Source organism: Rhinoderma darwinii, chromosome 1 (assembly GCF_050947455.1).
Source record: "Rhinoderma darwinii isolate aRhiDar2 chromosome 1, aRhiDar2.hap1, whole genome shotgun sequence".
NCBI lineage: Eukaryota > Metazoa > Chordata > Amphibia > Anura > Rhinodermatidae > Rhinoderma > Rhinoderma darwinii.
In genome coordinates this window covers 192,329,112-192,350,152 of record NC_134687.1, presented here as the reverse complement: position 1 = coordinate 192,350,152, position 21,041 = coordinate 192,329,112, and the positions used below count along the sequence as shown (strand labels likewise).

Genomic DNA, 21,041 nt, shown 5'->3' with positions numbered 1-21,041 from the left:
AAAAAATAAAATAAAATAGTCTGCAACACTGAGATTACAATTTCATTTTGTGTGGCAGGTGCTCTGAAGACAAAGAACTGCCTGCATTCCCATTGATCTCGGGTGTGCCAGTAACATGATTTGTTAATAATGAATGTAATAATACTGTCTACCAAGAGATAAGACAGTATACCAAATTAGAGTGAAATCATTATACCAGGAGATTTCATGATGCCCTCCTGAATAATTTAACAGTTTTAATGGAATTAATTTTACAAAGCCTTGGGGTATCTTCCTATTAGAAATCACTCACATGAAGAAAATGACTTGCAAAGTTATATTTCTTTGAGGCTGAACTGTTTTCCATTATATAGTATTTTTCTAGGTTTCATAGAAAAAAAGACATTGCTTTTTCATTTTTAGCTATGCCTCAATTTTTTGAAATGTAGCCGTACAACAAATAGTATTTTATATATATATATATATATACACACAGTGGAGGAAATAAGTATTTGATCCCTTGCTGATTTTGTAAGTTTGCCCACTGTCAAAGTCATGAACAGTCTAGAATTTTTAGGCTAGGTTCATTTTACCAGTGAGAGATAGATTATAAAAATATAAAAAAATAAAATCACATTGTCAAAATTATATATATTTATTTGCATTGTGCACAGAGAAATAAGTATTTGATCCCCTACCAACCATTAAGAGTTCAGACTCCTCCAGACCAGTTACACGCTCCAAATCAACTTGGTGCCTGCATTAAAGACAGCTGTCTTACATGGTCACCTGTATAAAAGACTCCTGTCCACAGACTCAATTAATCAGTCTGACTCTAACCTCTACAACATGGGCAAGACCAAAGAGCTTTCTAAGGATGTCAGGGACAAGATCATAGACCTGCACAAGGCTGGAATGGGCTACAAAACCATAAGTAAGACGCTGGGTGAGAAGGAGACAACTGTTGGTGCAATAGTAAGATAATGGAAAACATACAAAATGACTGTCAATCGACATCGATCTAGGGCTCCATGCAAAATCTCACCTCGTGGGGTATCCTTGATCCTGATGAAGGTGAGAGCTTAGCCGAAAACTACACTGGGGGAACTTGTTAATGATCTCAAGGCAGCTGGGACCACAGTCACCAAGAAAACCATTGGTAACACATTACGCCGTAATGGATTCAAATCCTGCAGTGCCCGCAAGATCCCTCTGCTCAAGAAGGCACATGTACAGGCCCGTCTGAAGTTTGCAAATGAACATCTGGATGATTCTGAGAGTGATTGGGAGAAGGTGCTGTGGTCAGGTGAGACTAAAATTGAGCTCTTTGGCATTAACTCAACTCGCCGTGTTTGGAGGAAGAGAAATGCTGCCTATGACCCAAAGAACAACGTCCCCACTGTCAAGCATGGAGGTGGAAACATTATGTTTTGGGGGTGTTTCTCTGCTAAGGGCACAGGACTACTTCACCGCATCAATGGGAGAATGGATGGAGCCATGTACCATCAAATCCTGAGTGACAATCTCCTTCCCTCCACCAGGACATTAAAAATGGCTCGTGGCTGGGTCTTCCAGCACGACAATTACCCGAAACATACAGCCAAGGCAACAAAGGAGTGGCTCAAAAAGAAGCACATTAAGGTCATGGAGTGGCCTAGCCAGTCTCCAGACCTTAATCCCATCGAAAACTTATGGAGGGAGCTGAAGATCCGAGTTGCCAAGCAACAGCCTCGAAATCTTAATGATTTACAGATGATCTGCAAAGAGGAGTGGGCCAAAATGCCATCTAACATGTGTGCAAACCTCATCATCAACTACTAAAAATGTCTGACTGCTGTGCTTGCCAACAAGGGTTTTGCCACCAAGTATTAAGTCTTGTTTGCCAAAGGGATCAAATACTTATTTCTCTGTGCACAATGCAAATAAATATATATAATTTTGACAATGTGATTTTTTTATTTATTTTTTTATATAATCTATCTCTCACTGGTAAAATTAACCTAGCCTAAAAATTCTAGACTGTTCACGTCTTTGACAGTGGGCAAACTTACAAAATCAGCAAGGGATCGAATACTTATTTCCTTCACTATATATATATATATGTGTGTATGTATGTATGTATGTATGTATGTATATATATATATATATATATATATATATATATATATATAATATTTATATATTACATCTAATTTCATTATATATATGTGTGTATGTATGTATGTATGTATGTATATATATATATATATATATATATATATATATATATATAATATTTCTATATTACATCTAATTTCATTATATATATGTGTGTATGTATGTATGTATGTATGTATGTATATATATATATATATATATATATATAATATTTCTATATTACATCTAATTTCATTAGTTTAAGTCTTTAAATATTCTACTAAAATGAAATTTACACAATATACTAAACAATAATTGCACATTTTTGGAGTATGAATTATTTTTTAAAAATGTACTTTATTAAAAATATAGCCCGTCTTAAATGAAAGGTCACCTTAAAGAAATATATATATAAAAAAATATATATATATATATAAATATATTTTTTTAAGAATTTGTGCATTATACACAGCATTTTAATTGTAAATTTAATTTTAATGACTATTTTTTTTTTTGTATGGGATATAAATAATAAGTAGCTTGGAAAGAAAAAGCAAAATGTCTTGAGCATATTACTTATTCCAAGTTCCAAGTCAAGCATCAATAGCAGTACAGTAAGGAGTGAAACTATAGGGAGGTAAGTGGTTACGGTCGTACCTGGAACCTGAGGGGGCCCAAAAGTTGGAGGTGGAGACTGTTACTATAAGGGCAGATTCACACGAACGTTGCGTTTTTGCGCGCGCAAACAACGCAGCGTTTTGCGAGCGCAAAAACCATTTGACAGCTGCGTGTGTCATGCGTGTCTGATGCGCGGCTGCGTGATTTTCGCGCAGCCGGCATCATAGAGATGAGGCTTGTCGACGCCCGTCACTGTCCAAGGTGCTGAAAGAGCTAAATCTTTCAGCACCCTCGACAGTGAATGCCGAACAGCGAAAAACCTGTAAAAAAAAAGATAAAGTTCCTACTTACCGAGAACTTCCCGGCCGTTGCCTTGGTGACGCGTCCTTGGTGACGCGTCCTTGGTGACGCGCCTCTCTTGACATCGGGCCCCACCTCCCTGGATGACACGGCAGTCCAAGTGACCGCTGCAGCCTGTGATCGGCTGCAGCCTGTGCTTGGCCTGTGATTGGCTGGAGCTGTCACTTGAACTGAAGTGTCATCCCGGGAGGTCGGACTGCAGGAAGGAGACAGGAGTAATCGGTAAGTTAGAACTTCGTTTTTTTTTACAGGTTCATGTATTTTGGGATCGCAAGTCACTGTCCATGGTGCTGAAACAGTTTAACTCTTTCAGCACCATGCACAGTGAATGTCTCCCGACGTCGCGGACCGGAAATTTTTTGGCCGGGTTCGGCCAAAACGAGTTTGGCCGAACCCGGTGAAGTTAGCTTCGGTTGTCGGGGTTCGCTCCTCGCAAAGACACTCCGTTTGGATGCTTGGAAACAGAAAAGCACGTGGTGCTTTTCTGTTTCCATTCATCCTTTTGACAGCTCGTGCGCTGTTCGCACGGAAGTGCTTCCGTGCGACCTGCCTGGTTTTCACGCACCCATTGACTTCAATGGGTGCGTGATGCGTGAAATACGCAGAGTTATTGAACCTGTCGCGTATTTTGCGCAGCGAACAAACGCTGCGCAAAATACACGGACTGTGTGTACTGCCCCATAGACTTCTATAGGGCATTGCGTGCCGCGCGAAAACCACGCGCCCTACACGCTGCCAAATCACGCTCGTGTGAATCCCCCCTAAATGACATGTGACATTTGGGAGGCCCTGTGACTTATTTTGCATTGGGGACCAGGAACTGAAGTTACACCTCTGACTGAAGAGATATGCAAAGGAGGCCACTCAAGATTTAATGTAAGGGCAGATTCACACAAGCGTTGCGTTTTTGCGCGCGCAAACAACGCAGCGTTTTGCGAGCGCAAAAAACATTTGACAGCTGCGTGTGTCATGCGTGTCTGATGCGCGGCTGCGTGATTTTCGCGCAGCCGGCATCATAGAGATGAGGCTTGTCGACGCCCGTCACTGTCCAAGGTGCTGAAAGAGCTAAATCTTTCAGCACCCTCGACAGTGAATGCCGAACACAACAGCGAAAAACCTGTAAAAAAAAAGATAAAGTTCCTACTTACCGAGAACTTCCCGGCCGTTGCCTTGGTGACGCGTCCTTGGTGACGCGCCTCTCTTGACATCGGGCCCCACCTCCCTGGATGACGCGGCAGTCCAAGTGACCGCTGCAGCCTGTGATTGGCTGCAGCCTGTGCTTGGCCTGTGATTGGCTGGAGCTGTCACTTGAACTGAAGTGTCATCCCGGGAGGTCGGACTGCAGGAAGGAGACAGGAGTTATCGGTAAGTTAGAACTTCGTTTTTTTTTACAGGTTCATGTATTTTGGGATCGCAAGTCACTGTTCATGGTGCTGAAACAGTTTAACTCTTTCAGCACCATGCACAGTGAATGTCTCCCGACGTCGCGGACCGGAAATTTTTTGGCCGGGTTCGGCCAAAACGAGTTTGGCCGAACCCGGTGAAGTTAGCTTTGGTTGTCGGGGTTCGCTCCTCGCAAAGACACTCCGTTTGGATGCTTGGAAACAGAAAAGCACGTGGTGCTTTTCTGTTTCCATTCATCCTTTTGACAGCTCGTGCGCTGTTCGCACGGAAGTGCTTCCGTGCGACCTGCCTGGTTTTCACGCACCCATTGACTTCAATGGGTGCGTGATGCGTGAAATACGCAGAGTTATTGAACCTATCGCGTATTTGCGCAGCGAACAAACGCTGCGCAAAATACACGGACTGTGTGTACTGCCCCATAGACTTCTATAGGGCATTGCGTGCCGCGCGAAAACCACGCGCCCTACACGCTGCCAAATCACGCTCGTGTGAATCCCCCCTAACTGTAAGGCCTTGTTCAGAAGTGGCGGAGTTTTTCCGCTGCAAATGTTGGTGTAGATTCAGGGCAATTATGCAACGAATCTGCACCAACATTTGCCTATTTGACAGGTAATTCAGACGTTGCAGATATCACAGCGGACTTGCCACAGATCTCAGTTTTTGCTTTGCAAAGGCTGAAATCCGCAGTGAAATTCAGCTTCTTCTCCGCAATGTAATGAGCATGCTGCAGAGGGAAAATCTGCACCACAGGCTAATTTCTGCACAGTTATTTTCTGCAACATCTGAACTAACTTTCCTAAAAATGTATAGAAAGAAATGTAACAAACAGCTGCTGCAGAATTCCACTGTGGACTGTTCAACAGCAATTCCGCCACGTCTGAATGTGCCCTAATAGATACTCAATAATGGGATTGACCCAAGTCAGGAAGCCCTGTCTTTGGTGAGGAATACCTATTTCACGTTTGTTTTATTTCTTGTTGTCCATGCCTTGCATGTCTCTGCAATCAAAGTAACTGCCTGTCAAGTAGAGAGCAATATAATTAAGACATATTTCATATTACCATGAAAATATGACTTCGTAAGGATCCCATTTCTAGTACTATAAGACAAAAGATGGGGGGCTTTATGAAGCCATCTATGCCAGATTTCTAGTGTAAAAAAAGTAAAAATTTGCAACTTTTCTATTTTTATGGCGCCTTCGCCACTTAAAAAAATAAAAAAAAGTGGAAGGATGGCCATCGTAGCCGAATCATTTTACTATGATTTACTATAATTTAGCCACGTGTAGATCTTATTGTCAAACACGGTAAAGGGACTCTGTCACCTCCAGCGCATGGCTCATTTGCAGGCGTACAGTGGGGGAATGCAAGGGAGTAGAAAGATCAAAATTGCAGATTCAGAATCAATTACTTTTAAGATATATACTGATCACTTTATTTTTTTTGGGGGGGGGGGGGGTTTGGAGGCGACAACGTCTCTTTAACTGTGTCTCCTGTTTGAAAAAAATGTCAAATTAGATGTATATCGTTGATTCCTCTTGCAGCGTCCAGATATTACATGAATTTGAATGAGATGCTACATTGTTGTGGCCAACTCAATCTTCCATTACAGAGGACATCAGAGGATCTACTGTTCCAGTAAATTAAACGTTGGGGGCAAATAAAGCTCCATGCGTCTGGTCCAAAGTGGAATTATCAGTTTTTGCGTGGCGATACACTTTAAGTCATATGTAGAAAATTGTTGCAAAAATGTAGGAGAATAAAAAATCCATTCCATACAACTGAATGGAGTTGTTTCTACAGAATGTGTATGGATTTCTTCAAGACATGTGATTGTACCCTTATATTGTACAGTATGTTTATGTATTTATTAATGTTTATGTATTTATTTATGTTTATTTTGTCACAGAAACTGGTGTGCCTATGTACATACAAGACTGTCACCCACTGTTGTGATGGAAAACATGGAAACATATGTATCTAGTGGAGCAAATCCCTGTGCTTGGAATATTGGAGCCTGCTCTGTGAGGTACATGCTCACTATCTAGAAGGTTATAGCTCTATATAATATCATATGATTTTTATGTAGATTGACTTTTATTATAATTCATATATAAGCCAAACTAAACTAAACTTAGTAAACAAAGTTAAAGGAGAAGTCCAGTTTTTATTTTTTTATTTTATTTATTTATTTGTAGAATAGGAAATCCTACCATTTTCTAATATACATGCAGTAATAAATTCTTCTCCCATACCTTTCTTATAGTGCATCAGACTACTACTGTCACAGTAGAATGTTATAGTCCACAGATTAGTCCTGTGTAATGTATCCACAGGATAACTGAATATGACTAAACATTTCGGCTGTCATGCGACCCCCCCCCCCCCACACACACACATCATGTCACCCAAAGCATTCAGTTAGCAACATGGTTTCATGACATACATGTGTTGGGACCACATAGACAAAACATCCATGGGCTAAGTGAAAATGACTAATGGTGGAATAATGAGGAGATCGGGAGAAGAATTTAAGAACTGCTCCTCACGGACACTGACAGACATGATGATGAGATGTTGCTGTAGTTAGAAATACGTTATAACTTCTGCTCTGCGATAATCTACTATATACCTGTTATATACCTGGACAGTGTTACCTGAATGCCAGTGGTCACATAATGTGGGTCACATGACTGCAACCATCTTTAGTCCATTCCGTTATCCTATAGATGCATTTCAATGGACTAATCTGTGGGCTTTACTATTTTTTTTAGACAATGGCAACTACACTGGTATAAGAAAGGTGTGTGTGATTCGAATTTTAAATAAGTATATATTAGAAATCTGCATGATTTCCTATTCTATAAATTAATTAATAAAACAAATTAAAAGCGGACAACTCCTTTAACTAAAAGAAAGGCTCAATTCCGTGCTGTAAAAAGAAATTACATGTTTTGTATGTGAAGAACCTAGGAAAATTACACCTTGTATCGGGCGTTCTTGTGTGTGGGTGGTTCAGTAATTCCACAGAACCATCGGATGAGACTTAAAACAATTTATTTATAAACATGCTAAAAAACAATAAAAATTGCTGCTGCAACGCAATTCAAAGTTGCCTAACGAAGACCTCAGCACGAGGTTGAAACGCGTTGCAGCAGTAATTTTTATTGTTTTTTAGCATGTTTATAAATAAATTGTTTTAAGTCTCATCCGATGGTTCTGTGGAATTACTGAACCACCCACACAAGAGCGCCCGATACAAGGTGTATTTTTCCTAGGTTCTTCATTCTAAGTGACCACGGTAAAGAAACCCCTGCATTGGAGCTATCAACTGTGGGTCTGCTCCAGGGGCTTGCACAGTGTGTCCGAGACCAAGGTGAATACACCTGACGAGCAGTAAAGTTAAGTTGTGCTGATGATCTTGCACAACCAGATCAGGGGAGTCTATCCAAACTCACTTTTACTAAAATATCGTTTGCCTATACGATATCACCTTAGAGGAGCGCCGTTTCTCTCTTTTGTTTTTTTTTTCCTTATATCAAGCATGTTTTGTATGTAATGTGAATAGTCATCCCGGACAGGTAAAGTAGTCACTGATCATGGAATTTGAACTTTGTCAGTAATGTATTCACAGACATGGACTTCGGGGACAGATTTCCTACATCATAATGGCAGAGACTCAGAGTAATGAACACATCAGATTCCTGACAGCTATTTCTCTGCTTGTGCAGCATATATTAAAGTGATGTACAAATAACTCAATCACATTTTTAGCGATTAATAAAAAATGCAATAATAAAATTCACTTTGGGTCTTATGATGTTGTCTTAAGAAGAGGAGTTAGCATATTAACAGTGTTTAACGCTTTTCTGCATGAAGCTGCAGCATTAAACAGTTTTCATTTTTTTAATACAGTATTTGCGTGACCACATGGGCAAATTTCCACCATATTGCATTACAAGTTTTTAATGTATTTTCTAAAGAGAATTTAGTGTGTCAAAAGTCAACAAAGTGTCCTAAAAAAAAGTGTATATTTTGGTAGGCATATGGTAAATGACTGTATACATTTGACACTAACGTTTGATGCATATGTTATTTCCTCTCTGATCTATGGGTGAAATTGGTATGTTTTATGCAAGTTTATAAAAAAAATGATAGCCAAAATGTATGCTTACGTATACCAAAGTAGGGCATAAAATTGCATATGTCACATCATTGACTCCAATTATAAAAGAAAAGTACTACACAAAGCACTAAATTATTTTTACTATAAATAAATAAATAAAAATATCCCTGTTGTATTGCAGAACCTATGCCGAAATTGCACTTTTTGGCCTTTAGAAAAAATAGGGTAAATTAGGAATAACGTCCTGTATGTTTTAATTTTGATTAAGCCACTGCATTAGAAAAACAATGTGGTGGGAAATAGGCATGAGTCTATTCTCTACATAATTTTGGAAACTAAGTAAATTATTATTATTATTTAAAGACTTTTTTAGTTTTATGTAACTAATGTTTAATCACTGTATAAAGGAAAAGTTCTACAACTTTCTAATATACTTTATATTTCAATTCTTTGCCATTTTCAAGTTATTCGTTTGCTGTTAGTGAATGAGAATACTGTTTACATTCTGAAGCAGGAAACCCCTTACATACTGCTCTGAGCTGAGGTTACAATTGTATCCAGTCTAGACAGTGCTCTATAAATGTATCAGCAGCAGTTAGGGTGTGTTCATATCACCGTTCGTCTCCGCTGAGGGGTTCCGTAGAAGGTTTCCGTCGGGTTAACCCCTCAGCGGTAAGTCAAACGGAAACCTTAGCTTCCGTTTCCCTCACCATTGAACTCAATGGTGACGGAAACCTAGCTAATGGTTTCCGTCTGTCACCGTTGTGACAGGGTTCCATTGTTTTGGACGGAATCAATAGCACAGTTGACTATCCTCAGCGGAAACGAACGGTGAAGTGAACAGGCCCTTAAACAAATCTCTCTGCTAGTTTTCTACAATGTATCAGTATTGCGTCCATGATATTTATCTCACAGAGCATTACCCAGACTGAATACAATTGTATGCACTTCCCTGCTGAGAGCAGGACTAGATATGTACAGGTTTGCAGCCTGTGATCTGCTGAGAGCAGAATTAGATATGTACAGGTTTGCAGCCTGTGATCTGCTGAGAGCAGGATTAGATATGTACAGGTTTGCAGCAGGTTTGTAACAAGAGTGTTCTCAATCACTGACAGCAAACTTATATCTTGAAAATTATGAGTAACTGAAACATAAAGTATTAGAAGTTATAGAACTTTTGATTTATACAGTGATTAAGTTTTGTTTACATAAAACTGGAAAACACATTTAACCAGTTAGTGACCGCCCATAGGTGTTTTTACGGTGGCCACTAAAGGGCTTTACTCTGATACAGTAGCCTTTTTATGGTGGTGCATTAAAATATATAAACGGGAGCAGTTAAAACTCCCTGCTCTCAGCTAACTTCGGTAGCTGAGGGCTGGGAGCAGACCTGCTCGAATAAGCGGGATCAAAATCAGTATTGATCTGTTTAAGCACTCAAATGCGGCGCTCAATAACAAAGGCCCCCAGGTCTGCCTTTAGTTAATGCCTGTTAAGCCATGCCAGAGACATGGCCTAACAGATGCCTGTCAGTTTTACACTGACAGGCAGTAATACCCTGCAATACAGAAGTATTGCAGTGTAATATAAAAGCGATCAAATAATTGCATAGTGAAGTCCGCTAGTCAGACTAAAAAAAGTTTCAAAAAGTTTAATAAAGTTTATAATAAATAAATAAAAATCCCAAGTAAAAAAAAAATGGAAAACCCCCCTTTTTCCCCTTACAACATGCTTTATTATGAAAAAAAACAATAAAAAGTAAAATAGTTACACAAATTTTGTACAGCCGCATCATAACGACCCCAACTATAAAGCTATTACATTATTGAACCCGCACGGTGAATGCCGTAAAAAATAAAATGAAAAACAATGCTTGAATTGCTGTTTTCTGTTCATCCTTCCTTCAAAAAATTTTGATCAAAAAGTGATCAAAAAATTGTATGTATTACAAAATGGTACCAATAAAAACTACATGCCGTCCAGCAAAAAAAAAAAAAAGCCCTCATACAGCTGCATCGGCAGAAAAATAAAAGTTATGGCTCCGGAAATATGTAGACACAAAAACAAATAATTTGGAAAAAAAAGTGTTTTACTGTGTAAAAGTAAAACAAATAATAATAAAACCATATAAATTTGGTTTTGTCACAATCATAACAACACGCTGAATAAAGTTATTATGTTATTTATACCAGACGGCAAATGGCGTAAATTTAGGATGCAAAAACGAAATTGCTGGTTTTTTTCTATTCCACTGAAAAAAAGTTAGTAAAAGTTAATCAACAAATTATATGTACCTTGAAATGGTGCTAATAAAAAAATACACCTCGTCCCGCAGAAAACAAGTCCTTATACAGCTTTGTCGATGCAAAAACAAAAAAGTTATAGCTACGATGGAAAAAATGTTCAAAATTGCTTGGTCATTAAAGGGGTTGTTCCACAAAACACATGTTTCCCATATCCACAGGATAGGGGATACTTATGAACGCTGGGGTCAGACCACTGGGACCCCCAGAAATAAGGAGAACGGGGGACCGAAAGTACCCCAAAGTGCTCCATAAGAAGTATGGGACTTCTGGCGTCTGGGAAAGGCTTGTGTGTCCGGCAGCTCCACAGAAATGAATGGAATGCCGGTGGCGCTTGTGCGCATGCGTGACCAGCGCTTCATTTATTTCTATGGCGCTGCCGGACACACAAGCCGGGCACAGATCCCGGAAGTCCCAAGCTTCTCATTGAGCAGTTTGGGGGACTTTTGGTTCCGTGTTCTCCTTATCGCTGGTTTAACCCCCTGTGGATAGGGGATACATGTGTTTTGTGGGACAACCCCTTTAAGGCCTAAAATAGGCTGGTCACTAAGGGGTTAACAATACTTTTTTTTAATCTCCTTTTATGATTTAGAAGCCGAGCGATCTCCCAGCCAGCGTACAGACTGAAACATAAAATAGTGACATCCTTGGAATGGAAATGTTGCCCAGGGTACAGTGGTGAACAGTGCAGAGTCACAGGTTTGGTTTTTGTTTATGCTATCTTTTTTGCTATACGATGATATCTTACACTATTCTTACTATGGTAAGAGTAAGCAGTTGTGAAGTAAAACATGGAGCTGTATTGCTGACCAGTATCATGAAACATAACTTGAAGCTTCTGGCCCCCAATACAGTAGTTATAAAAGGTCCCCTACCTACCATGTGGCAATTATTATACTGGTGATTTCTTATGTGGCAGAGGTGCCTTTAAAGAGGCTCTGTCACCAGATTTTGCAGCCCCTATCTGCTATTGCAGCAGATAGGCGCTGCAATGTAGATTACAGTAACGTTTTTATTTTTAAAAAACGAGCATTTTTGGCCAAGTTATGACCATTTTTGTAGTTATGCAAATGAGGCTTGCAAAAGTCCAAGTGGGTGTGTTTAAAAGTAAAAGTCCAAGTGGGCGTGTATTATGTGCGTACATCGGGGCGTTTTTAATACTTTTACTAGCTGGGCGCTCTGACGAGAAGTATCATCCACTTCTCTTCAGAATGCCCAGCTTCTGGCAGTGCAGATCTGTGACGTCACTCACAGGTCCTGCATCGTGTCGGACACATCGGCACCAGAGGCTTCAGTTGATTCTGCAGCAGCATCGGCGTTAGCAGGTAAGTCGATGTAGCTACTTACCTGCAAACGCCGATGCTGCTGCAGAATCATCTGTAGCCTCTGGTGCCGATGTGTCCCCGCTCGTCTGACACGATGCAGGACCTGTGAGTGACGACACAGCGTGATCTCTCGAGAACACGCTGTGTCTGCACTGCCAGAAGCTGGGCGTTCTGAAGAGAAGTGGATGATACTTCTCATCAGAACGCCCAGCGAGTAAAAGTATTAAAAATGCCCCGATGTACACACACAATACACGCCCACTTGGACTTTTACTTTTAAACACACCTACTTGGACTTTTGCAAGCCTCATTTGCATAACTACAAAAATGGTCATAACTTGGCCAAAAATGCTCGTTTTTTAAAAATAAAAGCGTTACTGTAATCTACATTGCAGCGCCTATCTGCTGCAATAGCAGATAGGGGCTACAAAATCTGGTGACAGAGCCTCTTTAAGCCTACTCTGGCACCAGGGTCTGGGTGTGATTACTACCTCTCACCCCCTATAGCTGCAACCCTATGGCTAACATTGTTGCGTCATTGTCACTACAGAATAAATTTGGACTAATTATTATAATGGTTACAGTAATTTTTTATAGATAGATTGCACAATGTAAATACTTTAAATACAGTGATGTGAGTAATACAAGTGTAATTTTAGTTCCTTGACCGTTTTTCTAGGATAAAGAATGTAACACAGGACAGGCTTGTTTATGGGAATTTTATTGAACTTTAAGAGTAAGTTCATGCGGGTCGGTTTTGCTGCCGAAAATGCTGTTGAAAATCTGACCCAAAATCTGCAGACAATTGTGGCCGAATGCCTGCACCAAATTGCGTTTTGCAAAAATTGCCACTGCGGGGTAGAAGAAGGAATAAACAAAGAAAAATCTATTCTCACTCCCCCCTTGTTCTCTGTGCAGCCAGCATTCTGGGATGATGTTTCGTCCCTTGTGACGCTGTAGCCTGTGATTGGTTGCACTGTACAGAGACCAGCTGGGGATGCAGGGACGCATCAGGGGAGGTGACAATGGTCTATTATTTTAAAATGGAAATATTTTTAAATTTTTTTTTTAGTTGTGATTTTTGTCTCGGAAATTCAGCTATTCCACAACATTTGTCATTTGTTCCAGATTTTTACCTTCCTATTGAACTAAATTTCCTGCCATTGTAATACGCTGCAGATTCTCCACCCGGAAATCTGGATGAAAAAATCTGCATCAACGTGTGAACATAGCCTGAGAGACTTGTGTGTGTAGTTTATTGACTAGAATATTGGGACTTGAGAGTGTCACCTCTAATAGAATACCAGTAGTTTTAGTTTAGCATTCTCTATATTTTTTTCTTTACTCAATTATTTATTTTCAGCTAAACATCCAAAATTATATATCTTTACCTAGTACTCTATGAAAAATAATGTTTTCAGTTTTAGGGAAACATTTCTATATCTCTCTCTCTCTCCCTCTCTCGTTGTGTGTGTTCGTGTGTGAAAAAATAATTGACCCCTTAGTTATTCAGTCCACCAATTAACCAAAATTAATTGATAGTTTGGTTAAATTAGAATAGACACACCTAGGCTTTATCACTGCCAGTCCTGTTAAATCTAAATATTACTCAAATAGGCCAAAAGGTCTTAGCAAGAAGTACAATATACCTCAATCAAAGAAATTCCTGTAGAGTTCAAAAGGAATGTTATACCAGCCTGGAAAGAGTTACTGTTATGGAATTGCTAGGAGAGCAATTCCCCAATGGCTGCTGGAGACTGCTGGGAGAGAGCGTGCAAATAAATCCACAACCTCAAATCCTCCACAACTTTGATCAACAGAGTCTAAGGCTACTGTATGGTATTCGGAATTGACAGCCAGAGGTTAAACAGAAAGTCCAAATCAATAAGCGGAGTGGATACCAGGTAAAGCATAGGTCAGAGCCAGCCGGGAGCAGATAATACAAATCAGCAAACAAGGGGTCAACTAGAGACAAGCCGAGCTCAGTATTCCAAGAAGTTTAAAAGTCAGACGTATGGGGTTCAGTCAGAATCTTGATCAAGATACCTGAAGGTAAGGAAAATCACAAGCAAAGACTGAGTGAGTAGGACAGGTATAAATACTAAACCAAATCTGATAGGCAGAAAGATAGAGAAAAGAGATATGCTCAAGGAAATAACAGAACCGTCCAGAAACCAGAACAGTAGTCATGAAGACTACTTGTACCTCATGAAAACCATAATTACAGAAAATCGGCGAGGTATCAAGAGAAACATGGTGGCGATTATATATATAAAGGAAGATATGAGACCCATTCAACCTGGTTATCAGCAATATAACACCTAAGATATTGTTCCAAGGATTGATTAAAGCGCTCAGTTTGACCATTAAGGTCCTTTTACACTGGGCGATTATAGGGTAGATAAGCGTTCTAAGAACCCTCGTTCCCGCTAATTTCCCTGTGTAAACAGGTCAGCTATCAGCAGATGAATGAGCAAATGCTCGATCATTTGCTGATGGTATCGTTTTAAAAAAGTGAAATATTATCATTGTCACATCTCCCTGCCAACGTTATTATAACATTGACAGCGCTCGGAATACCATGCAGACGAACCACTTGATCAATAAATAATTCAGACAAAGTTTTGGAATCAGGGAATTGAGGCAACGGGACGAAATGACACATTTTACTGAAACGGTCCACCACAACCCAAATGTCAGTTTTCCCTTCAGAGGGAGGCAAATCGGTGATAAAATCCATAGACAGATGAGACCAAGGTTTCTGTGGCAGTAGTTCAGCCATAGGACGAGTTTGAGGGGTCTTAGCGCAAGCGCAGACATCACAAGCAGAGACATAGGAACTCACATCACGAGACAAAGACGGCCACCAATAGAGCCACAAAACAATTTTTTTAGTACCCGTTATCCCTGGATGGCCACACAAAACAGAATCATGTAACTCATTGAGAAAACAAAATCTGAACTGAGGAGGTACAAACAACTTCCCAGCAGGAAAAAAAGCACAGGGACGCAAATTAGTCAATATAGAAGATCCTTGAGACAACACAGCCCCTACACCTATTTCTGAGGCATCAACCTCAACAATAAAGGGACTAGAAAGGTCAGGTTGAACAAGTGCACTTCCATAAAACCCTGTTTTAAGGTTTTAAAGCGGAGACTGCACTAGGTTTTCAATTTACAAAATCAGAACCCACTTTCATAAGATCAGTTAAAGGTTTGGCAATGGAGGAAAAATTATAAATACATTTTCTGTAATAATTAGTGAAACCCAAAAACCTCTGCAGAGCTTTTAGTGAAGTGGGTTGGACCCAATTAAGAATTGTCTGAACCTTAGCAGAGTCCAAACGAAAATCATGAGGAGACAGCACATAACCCAAGAAATTAACGTCCTAAACTCCAAAAAGGCATTTTTCTAATTTTCGCATAAAGACTACTTGAAGGACGGACCTTAAATTTTGAACATGAGAGGACCAATCGGAAGAAAACACAAGAATATCGTCCAGATACACAACCACAGTGCGTCCAATAAAATTTCTGAAAATATCGTTAACCAGGTTTTGGAAAACCGCTGGAGCATTACTTAAACCAAAAGGCATGACCAAATACTCATAATGACCATCTGGAGTATTAAATGCTGTCTTCCACTCATCCGCTTTGTGGATCCGAACCAAATTGTAGGTCCCGCGTAAATCTAGTTTAGAAAACCACCTGGCTACTGAGATCTGACAGGTCCGGGATAAGTGGAAAAGGATATTGTTTTTTAACTGTAATTTTATTTAATTCAGGATAGTCAATACAGAACTTAAACTGCCATCTTTCTTTTCAACAAAGAAAAAAAACGGCATCTACCGGAGAAGCAGATGAACAAATATTACTATTACAGAGACTGTCTTTAATATAATCTTTCATGGTCTGTCTCTCCGGAGTAGAAAGATTATAAATCCGCCCCTTAGGCCGTTTAGCATTAGGGAGAAGTATAATGGGACAGTCGTACGGGCTATGAGGAGGGAGACATTCATAACCGATTCAGAAAGGCGTCCTCAAAATCTTGAATACACTCAGGCAACGATGGTGCGTTGCAAGATACATTAGTAGTAGACAAAGACATGCAAGAATCAAAACATTTAGTATTCCACTTAATCAAATCTGCTTTTACCCAATCAATAGCAGGATTATGTGTCTGCAACCATGGAATACCCAATATTACCTCAGAAGGCAAATTTTTTAGAAGAAAGAAAGTGATTTGTTCAGTATTCAAAGTACCCACTTCCAAAGTAATAGGCGGCGTAGAGAACTTGACCGATCCCTGAGAGAGAGGGGTATTATCAATAGCAGAAACTTTGACTGGGGTACTCAACTGAACAAGGTGGATAGCCAATCTCTTTGCAACCTAAAAATATAAGAAATTAGCTGCAGAATCACAATCTACAAAGTTTGACCAGAAACACAAATACTATTAAACCATACATTAACAGGCAAAGGTACTTTTTTAGAAAATGTGAGAAAAACCTGACTGCCCAGATGGCATTTCAGGGGACCATCTAGACTCTGAAGTTTTTCCGGAGCTGACGTTCTGGGCACTTGGAACAGTTCTTGAGTGTATGACTAGCTTCCCTGCAATGGAAACACAGCCCCTTGCATTTCTGAAAAAGTCTCCATTCTTGAGAAGACATAGTGGAGCCCAAGTGCATGGGCTCATGTTCATCAGATGAAGGGCTCTCAGCGCAGGGAAAGGGAGCGGCCATCAAAGATCTTTCATTTTTGCGCTTACGTAGTCGTCTGTCCAGATGCACTACAAGGGTCCTCTAGAGTCAGCGGTGGAGGGTAATTTATTACGAGATCTTTCAAGGTTTCTGAAAGGGCTCGGCGGAATTGACAACGGAGTGCAGCATCATTTCACTGTGAAGAAATGGACCATCGTCTAAACTCTGAACAATAATCCTTGACAGGACGCAGTCCTTGCTGGAGAGATTACAGCTTGGCCTCAGCCACTGCAGTGATATCTGGTTCTCCATAAATTAAACCCAGGGCGGCAAAGAAGGTCTCCACAGAAAAAAGTTCAGGGGTAACAGGTCCCAATAAACAAGGCCCAGGTCTGAGGATCATCCTCAAAAGTGAAATGACGATATCCACTCGCTATTGCTCAGTTCAAGAGGAAAAAGGTCTCAGTCGAAAATACAATTTACAAGTCTCTCGAAAATTAGCAAAAGACTTACGATCACCAGAGAAACGATCAAGTTAGTTCACTTTAGGTTCCACCGGAGATGCGGCTGGGATGACTGCTTGGGCCTGCGCAGTTTCATGCTGTTGAATCCTAACAACCAGACCTTGTACCAGCTGAGTCATCCGTTCCCCCAGGGCCTGCATAGGTTCCATCCTGAAAAAATATAAATGGGCCTGTAATTATGTTCTGCAATTGCTAGGAGAACGAGTCCACAAAGGCTGCTGGAGACTGCTGGGGAGAGCGTGCATATAAATCCGCAACCTCAAATCCGCCACAACTTTGATCAACAGAGTCTAAGGCTACTCTACAGTATTCGCCAGAGCCCACCGCAAGGCAGGATGGTTTTTGCTACATAGAACCCAGGCTGTTTTAGCAAAGTTCAGTGTTGGATAAGAGGTGCAATGCAGGCAAACCTAAACAGGATAACCAGACAGCCAGAAGTTAAACAGAAAGTCCAAATCAATAAGCAAGTGGATACCAGATAAAGCATAGGTCAGAGCCAGCCGGGAGCAGATAATCCAAATCAACAAACAAGGGGTTAACCCCTTCAGGACGCAGCCTGTTTTGGCCTTGTGGCACAGCCGATTTCTTCAAATCTGACTTGTGTTACTTTATGTGGCAATAACTTGGGAATGCTTTTACCCATCCAATCAATTCTAAGATTGTTTTCTCGTGACATTGTACTTTATTTTAGTGGAACAATTTGGTCGATAAATTCAATATTTATTATTGAAAAACAAAAATATGCATTTTTCTAAATGTTAATGAATCTGCTTGTAAAACAGATAATAATACCACACAAAATAGTCACTTGTTAATACTTCCCATATGTCTAATTTATGTTTGCATCGTTTTTAGTACGACCTTTTATTTTTCTAGGATGTTAAAAGGTTTAGAACTTTATCAGCAATTTCTCACATTTTCAAAAATATTTCAAAAGGCTATTTTTACAGGGACCAGTTCAGTTCTGAAGTGATTTTGAAGGCCTTATATATTAGAAACCCCTGATAAATCATCCCATTTTAAAAACTGCACCCTTCAAAGTATTCAAAACAGCATTCAGAAAGTTTCTTAACCCTTTAGGCGTTTTACAGGAAATAAAGTAAAGTAGAGGGTAAATTTCCAAATTTCATTTTTTTCGTCAAAATTCATTGGTAATACATTTTTTACTCAAAAGGTTTTACCAGAGAAACACAACTCAATATTTATTGCTCGGATACTGCAGTTTTTAGAAATATCCCACATGTCGCCCTAGTTTGGTAATGGACTGAAACACAGGCCTCAGAAGCAAAGGAGCACGTAGTGGATTTTGGGGCCTCCTTTTTTTTTTTAGACTATATTTTAGGCACCATGTCAGGTTTGTAGAGGTTTTGTGGTGCCAAAACAGTGAAAACCCCTCAAAAGTGACCCCATTTTGGAAGCTACACCCCTCAAGGAATTTATCTAGGGGTATAATTAGCATTTTGACCATACAGGTATTTTGCTATATTTATTGGAGTTAATATGTGAAAATGAAAAACTTTTTTATGAAAAAACATAGAAATTTTTAACATTTACAAGGAATAAATAAGAAAATGCACCCCAACATTTGTAAAGCATCTGCTCCCAATTATGAAAATACACCATATGTGGTAATAAACTGATGTTTGTACCCACAGCATGGCTCAGAAGGGAAGGGGTGCCATTTGGATTTTGCAGCGCAGATTTTGCTGGATTGGTTTTCAGTGCCATGTCGCGTTTGCAATGCACTGAAGGGATCAAAACAGTGGAAACCACCCAAAAGTGACCACATTTTGGAAACTACACCCCTCAAGGAATTTTTCTATGGGTATAGTTAGAATTTTGATCCCACAGTTTTTTTTGCACAATTAAGTGGAATTAGGCTGTGAAAATGAATATCAACATTTTTGTCCATTGAAATGTTGAATTTTTTCATTTTCACAAGCGGCAAAGGAGAAAAAGCCGCCCAACATTTGTACAGCAATTTCTCATGATTACGGCAATACCCCACACCATTACATTTTTATTTTTCCATCAATAGAGTAGTGTGAGGGCTTATTTTTTGCGGGAGGAGTTGTAGTTTCTATTGACACAATTTAAAGTACCATATAATGTACAAGTAAACTGAAAAACAAATTTGCGTGATGAAATTGAAATTCCTCCATTCCTCCAACTTAACTTTATTTTGCGTCTCAATAAGATTACGATGATGCCAAAGTTGAATAGTTTTTTTAAAATATTTTACTACTTTTACAAAGAAAAACTATTTGTTAAAAACAAAAAATTGTTTTGTATCAACACATTCTGGGAGCCATAACTTTTTTATTTTTTGGTCGATTAAGCGGTGTGAGGGCTTATTTTTAGCTGGACAAGCTGTAGTTTTTATTGGTACCAATTTTTGGTACATGCAACTATTTGATCGCTTTTTATTATATTTTATTTAGAGCTAAGGTGACCAAAAAAGCGATTTTGGCATTTTAAATTCTTTATTTCTTACGGCGTTCACCGTGTGCTATAAAATTAAATTTTACTTTATTCTCCGGGACGGTGCGATTACGGCGATACCATATGTATATAGTTTTTTTATGTTTTGCAGCGTTTGCACAATAAAATAGTTTTATTTATTTTCTGTGTCACCATATCTGAGAGACATAACTTCTTTATTTTTCAGTCAAAAAAGCTATGTAATGTTTTGTTTTTTTGCGGGATGGGTTGTAGTTTTTATTGGTACTATTTTGGGGTACATGCGACTTTTTGATCACTTTTTATTCTATATTTTTGGAGGGGTGGTGACCAAAAAAATAGTGATTCTGGCATTGTTTTTCATTGATTTTTTATGCGGTGTTCACTGTGTGGGGAAAAAATAACATAGTTTTGTAGTTTGGGCTGTTACGCGGTAAAACCAAATGTGTACTTTTTTTTAACCATTTTAATTTTTTTCCTATAATAAAAGAGTTATTATAGGGAAAAAACAACTTTTATTTTTACACTTTTATAAAACATTTTTATTAACTTTTGTTTTAACTTTTTACACTTTTTTTTTTACCTGCAGCACTGATTACTGCTAGAATACTTGACACTACCTAGAGTAAAGAGATAGGCTCAAGGAAAAAACAGAACTGCCCAGAAGACAGAACAGCAGTCATAGAGATCATTAAAGGAATAGACGTTTCCTAACAGTTACAAAGCCATTTCAAAGGCTTTGGACCTCCAAAGAAAATCTCTCCAACAGTGCATTGGCGACCTATCCAGGAAATCCCTAAGGGCACGGCCAGACGTGGCGGAATTCCTCCGCAACTGTCCGCATCAATGCCGCACAGAATCTGCGTTGCAGATTCTGCTGCGGATCTGCACAAAATGTGCAGAAAATTGATGCGGACTAGCTGCTGCGGACTGCGGGAAAAGTGCTTCCCTTCTCCCTATCAGTGCAGGATAGAGAGAAGGGACAGCACTTTCCCTAGGGAAAGTAAATGAATTTCATACTTACCGGCCGTTGTCTTGGTGACGCGTCCCTCTTTCGGCATCCAGCCCGACCTCCCTGGATGACGCACCAGTCCATGTGACCGC

At 39.6% G+C, this 21,041-nt stretch overlaps 1 protein-coding gene across 1 annotated transcript in view; it reads left to right on the top strand.

Annotated features, from left to right (window-relative positions):
• The window catches only part of MMRN1 (multimerin 1), a 121,886-nt gene that overhangs the window by 36,488 nt on the left and 64,357 nt on the right, over positions 1-21,041 (top strand). The window contains exons 2-3 of the mRNA XM_075849775.1: positions 6,406-6,525; positions 11,518-11,624. Coding sequence (XP_075705890.1) covers positions 6,406-6,525; positions 11,518-11,624 — 227 coding nt within the window. The remainder of the gene's footprint in view (positions 1-6,405; positions 6,526-11,517; positions 11,625-21,041) is intronic.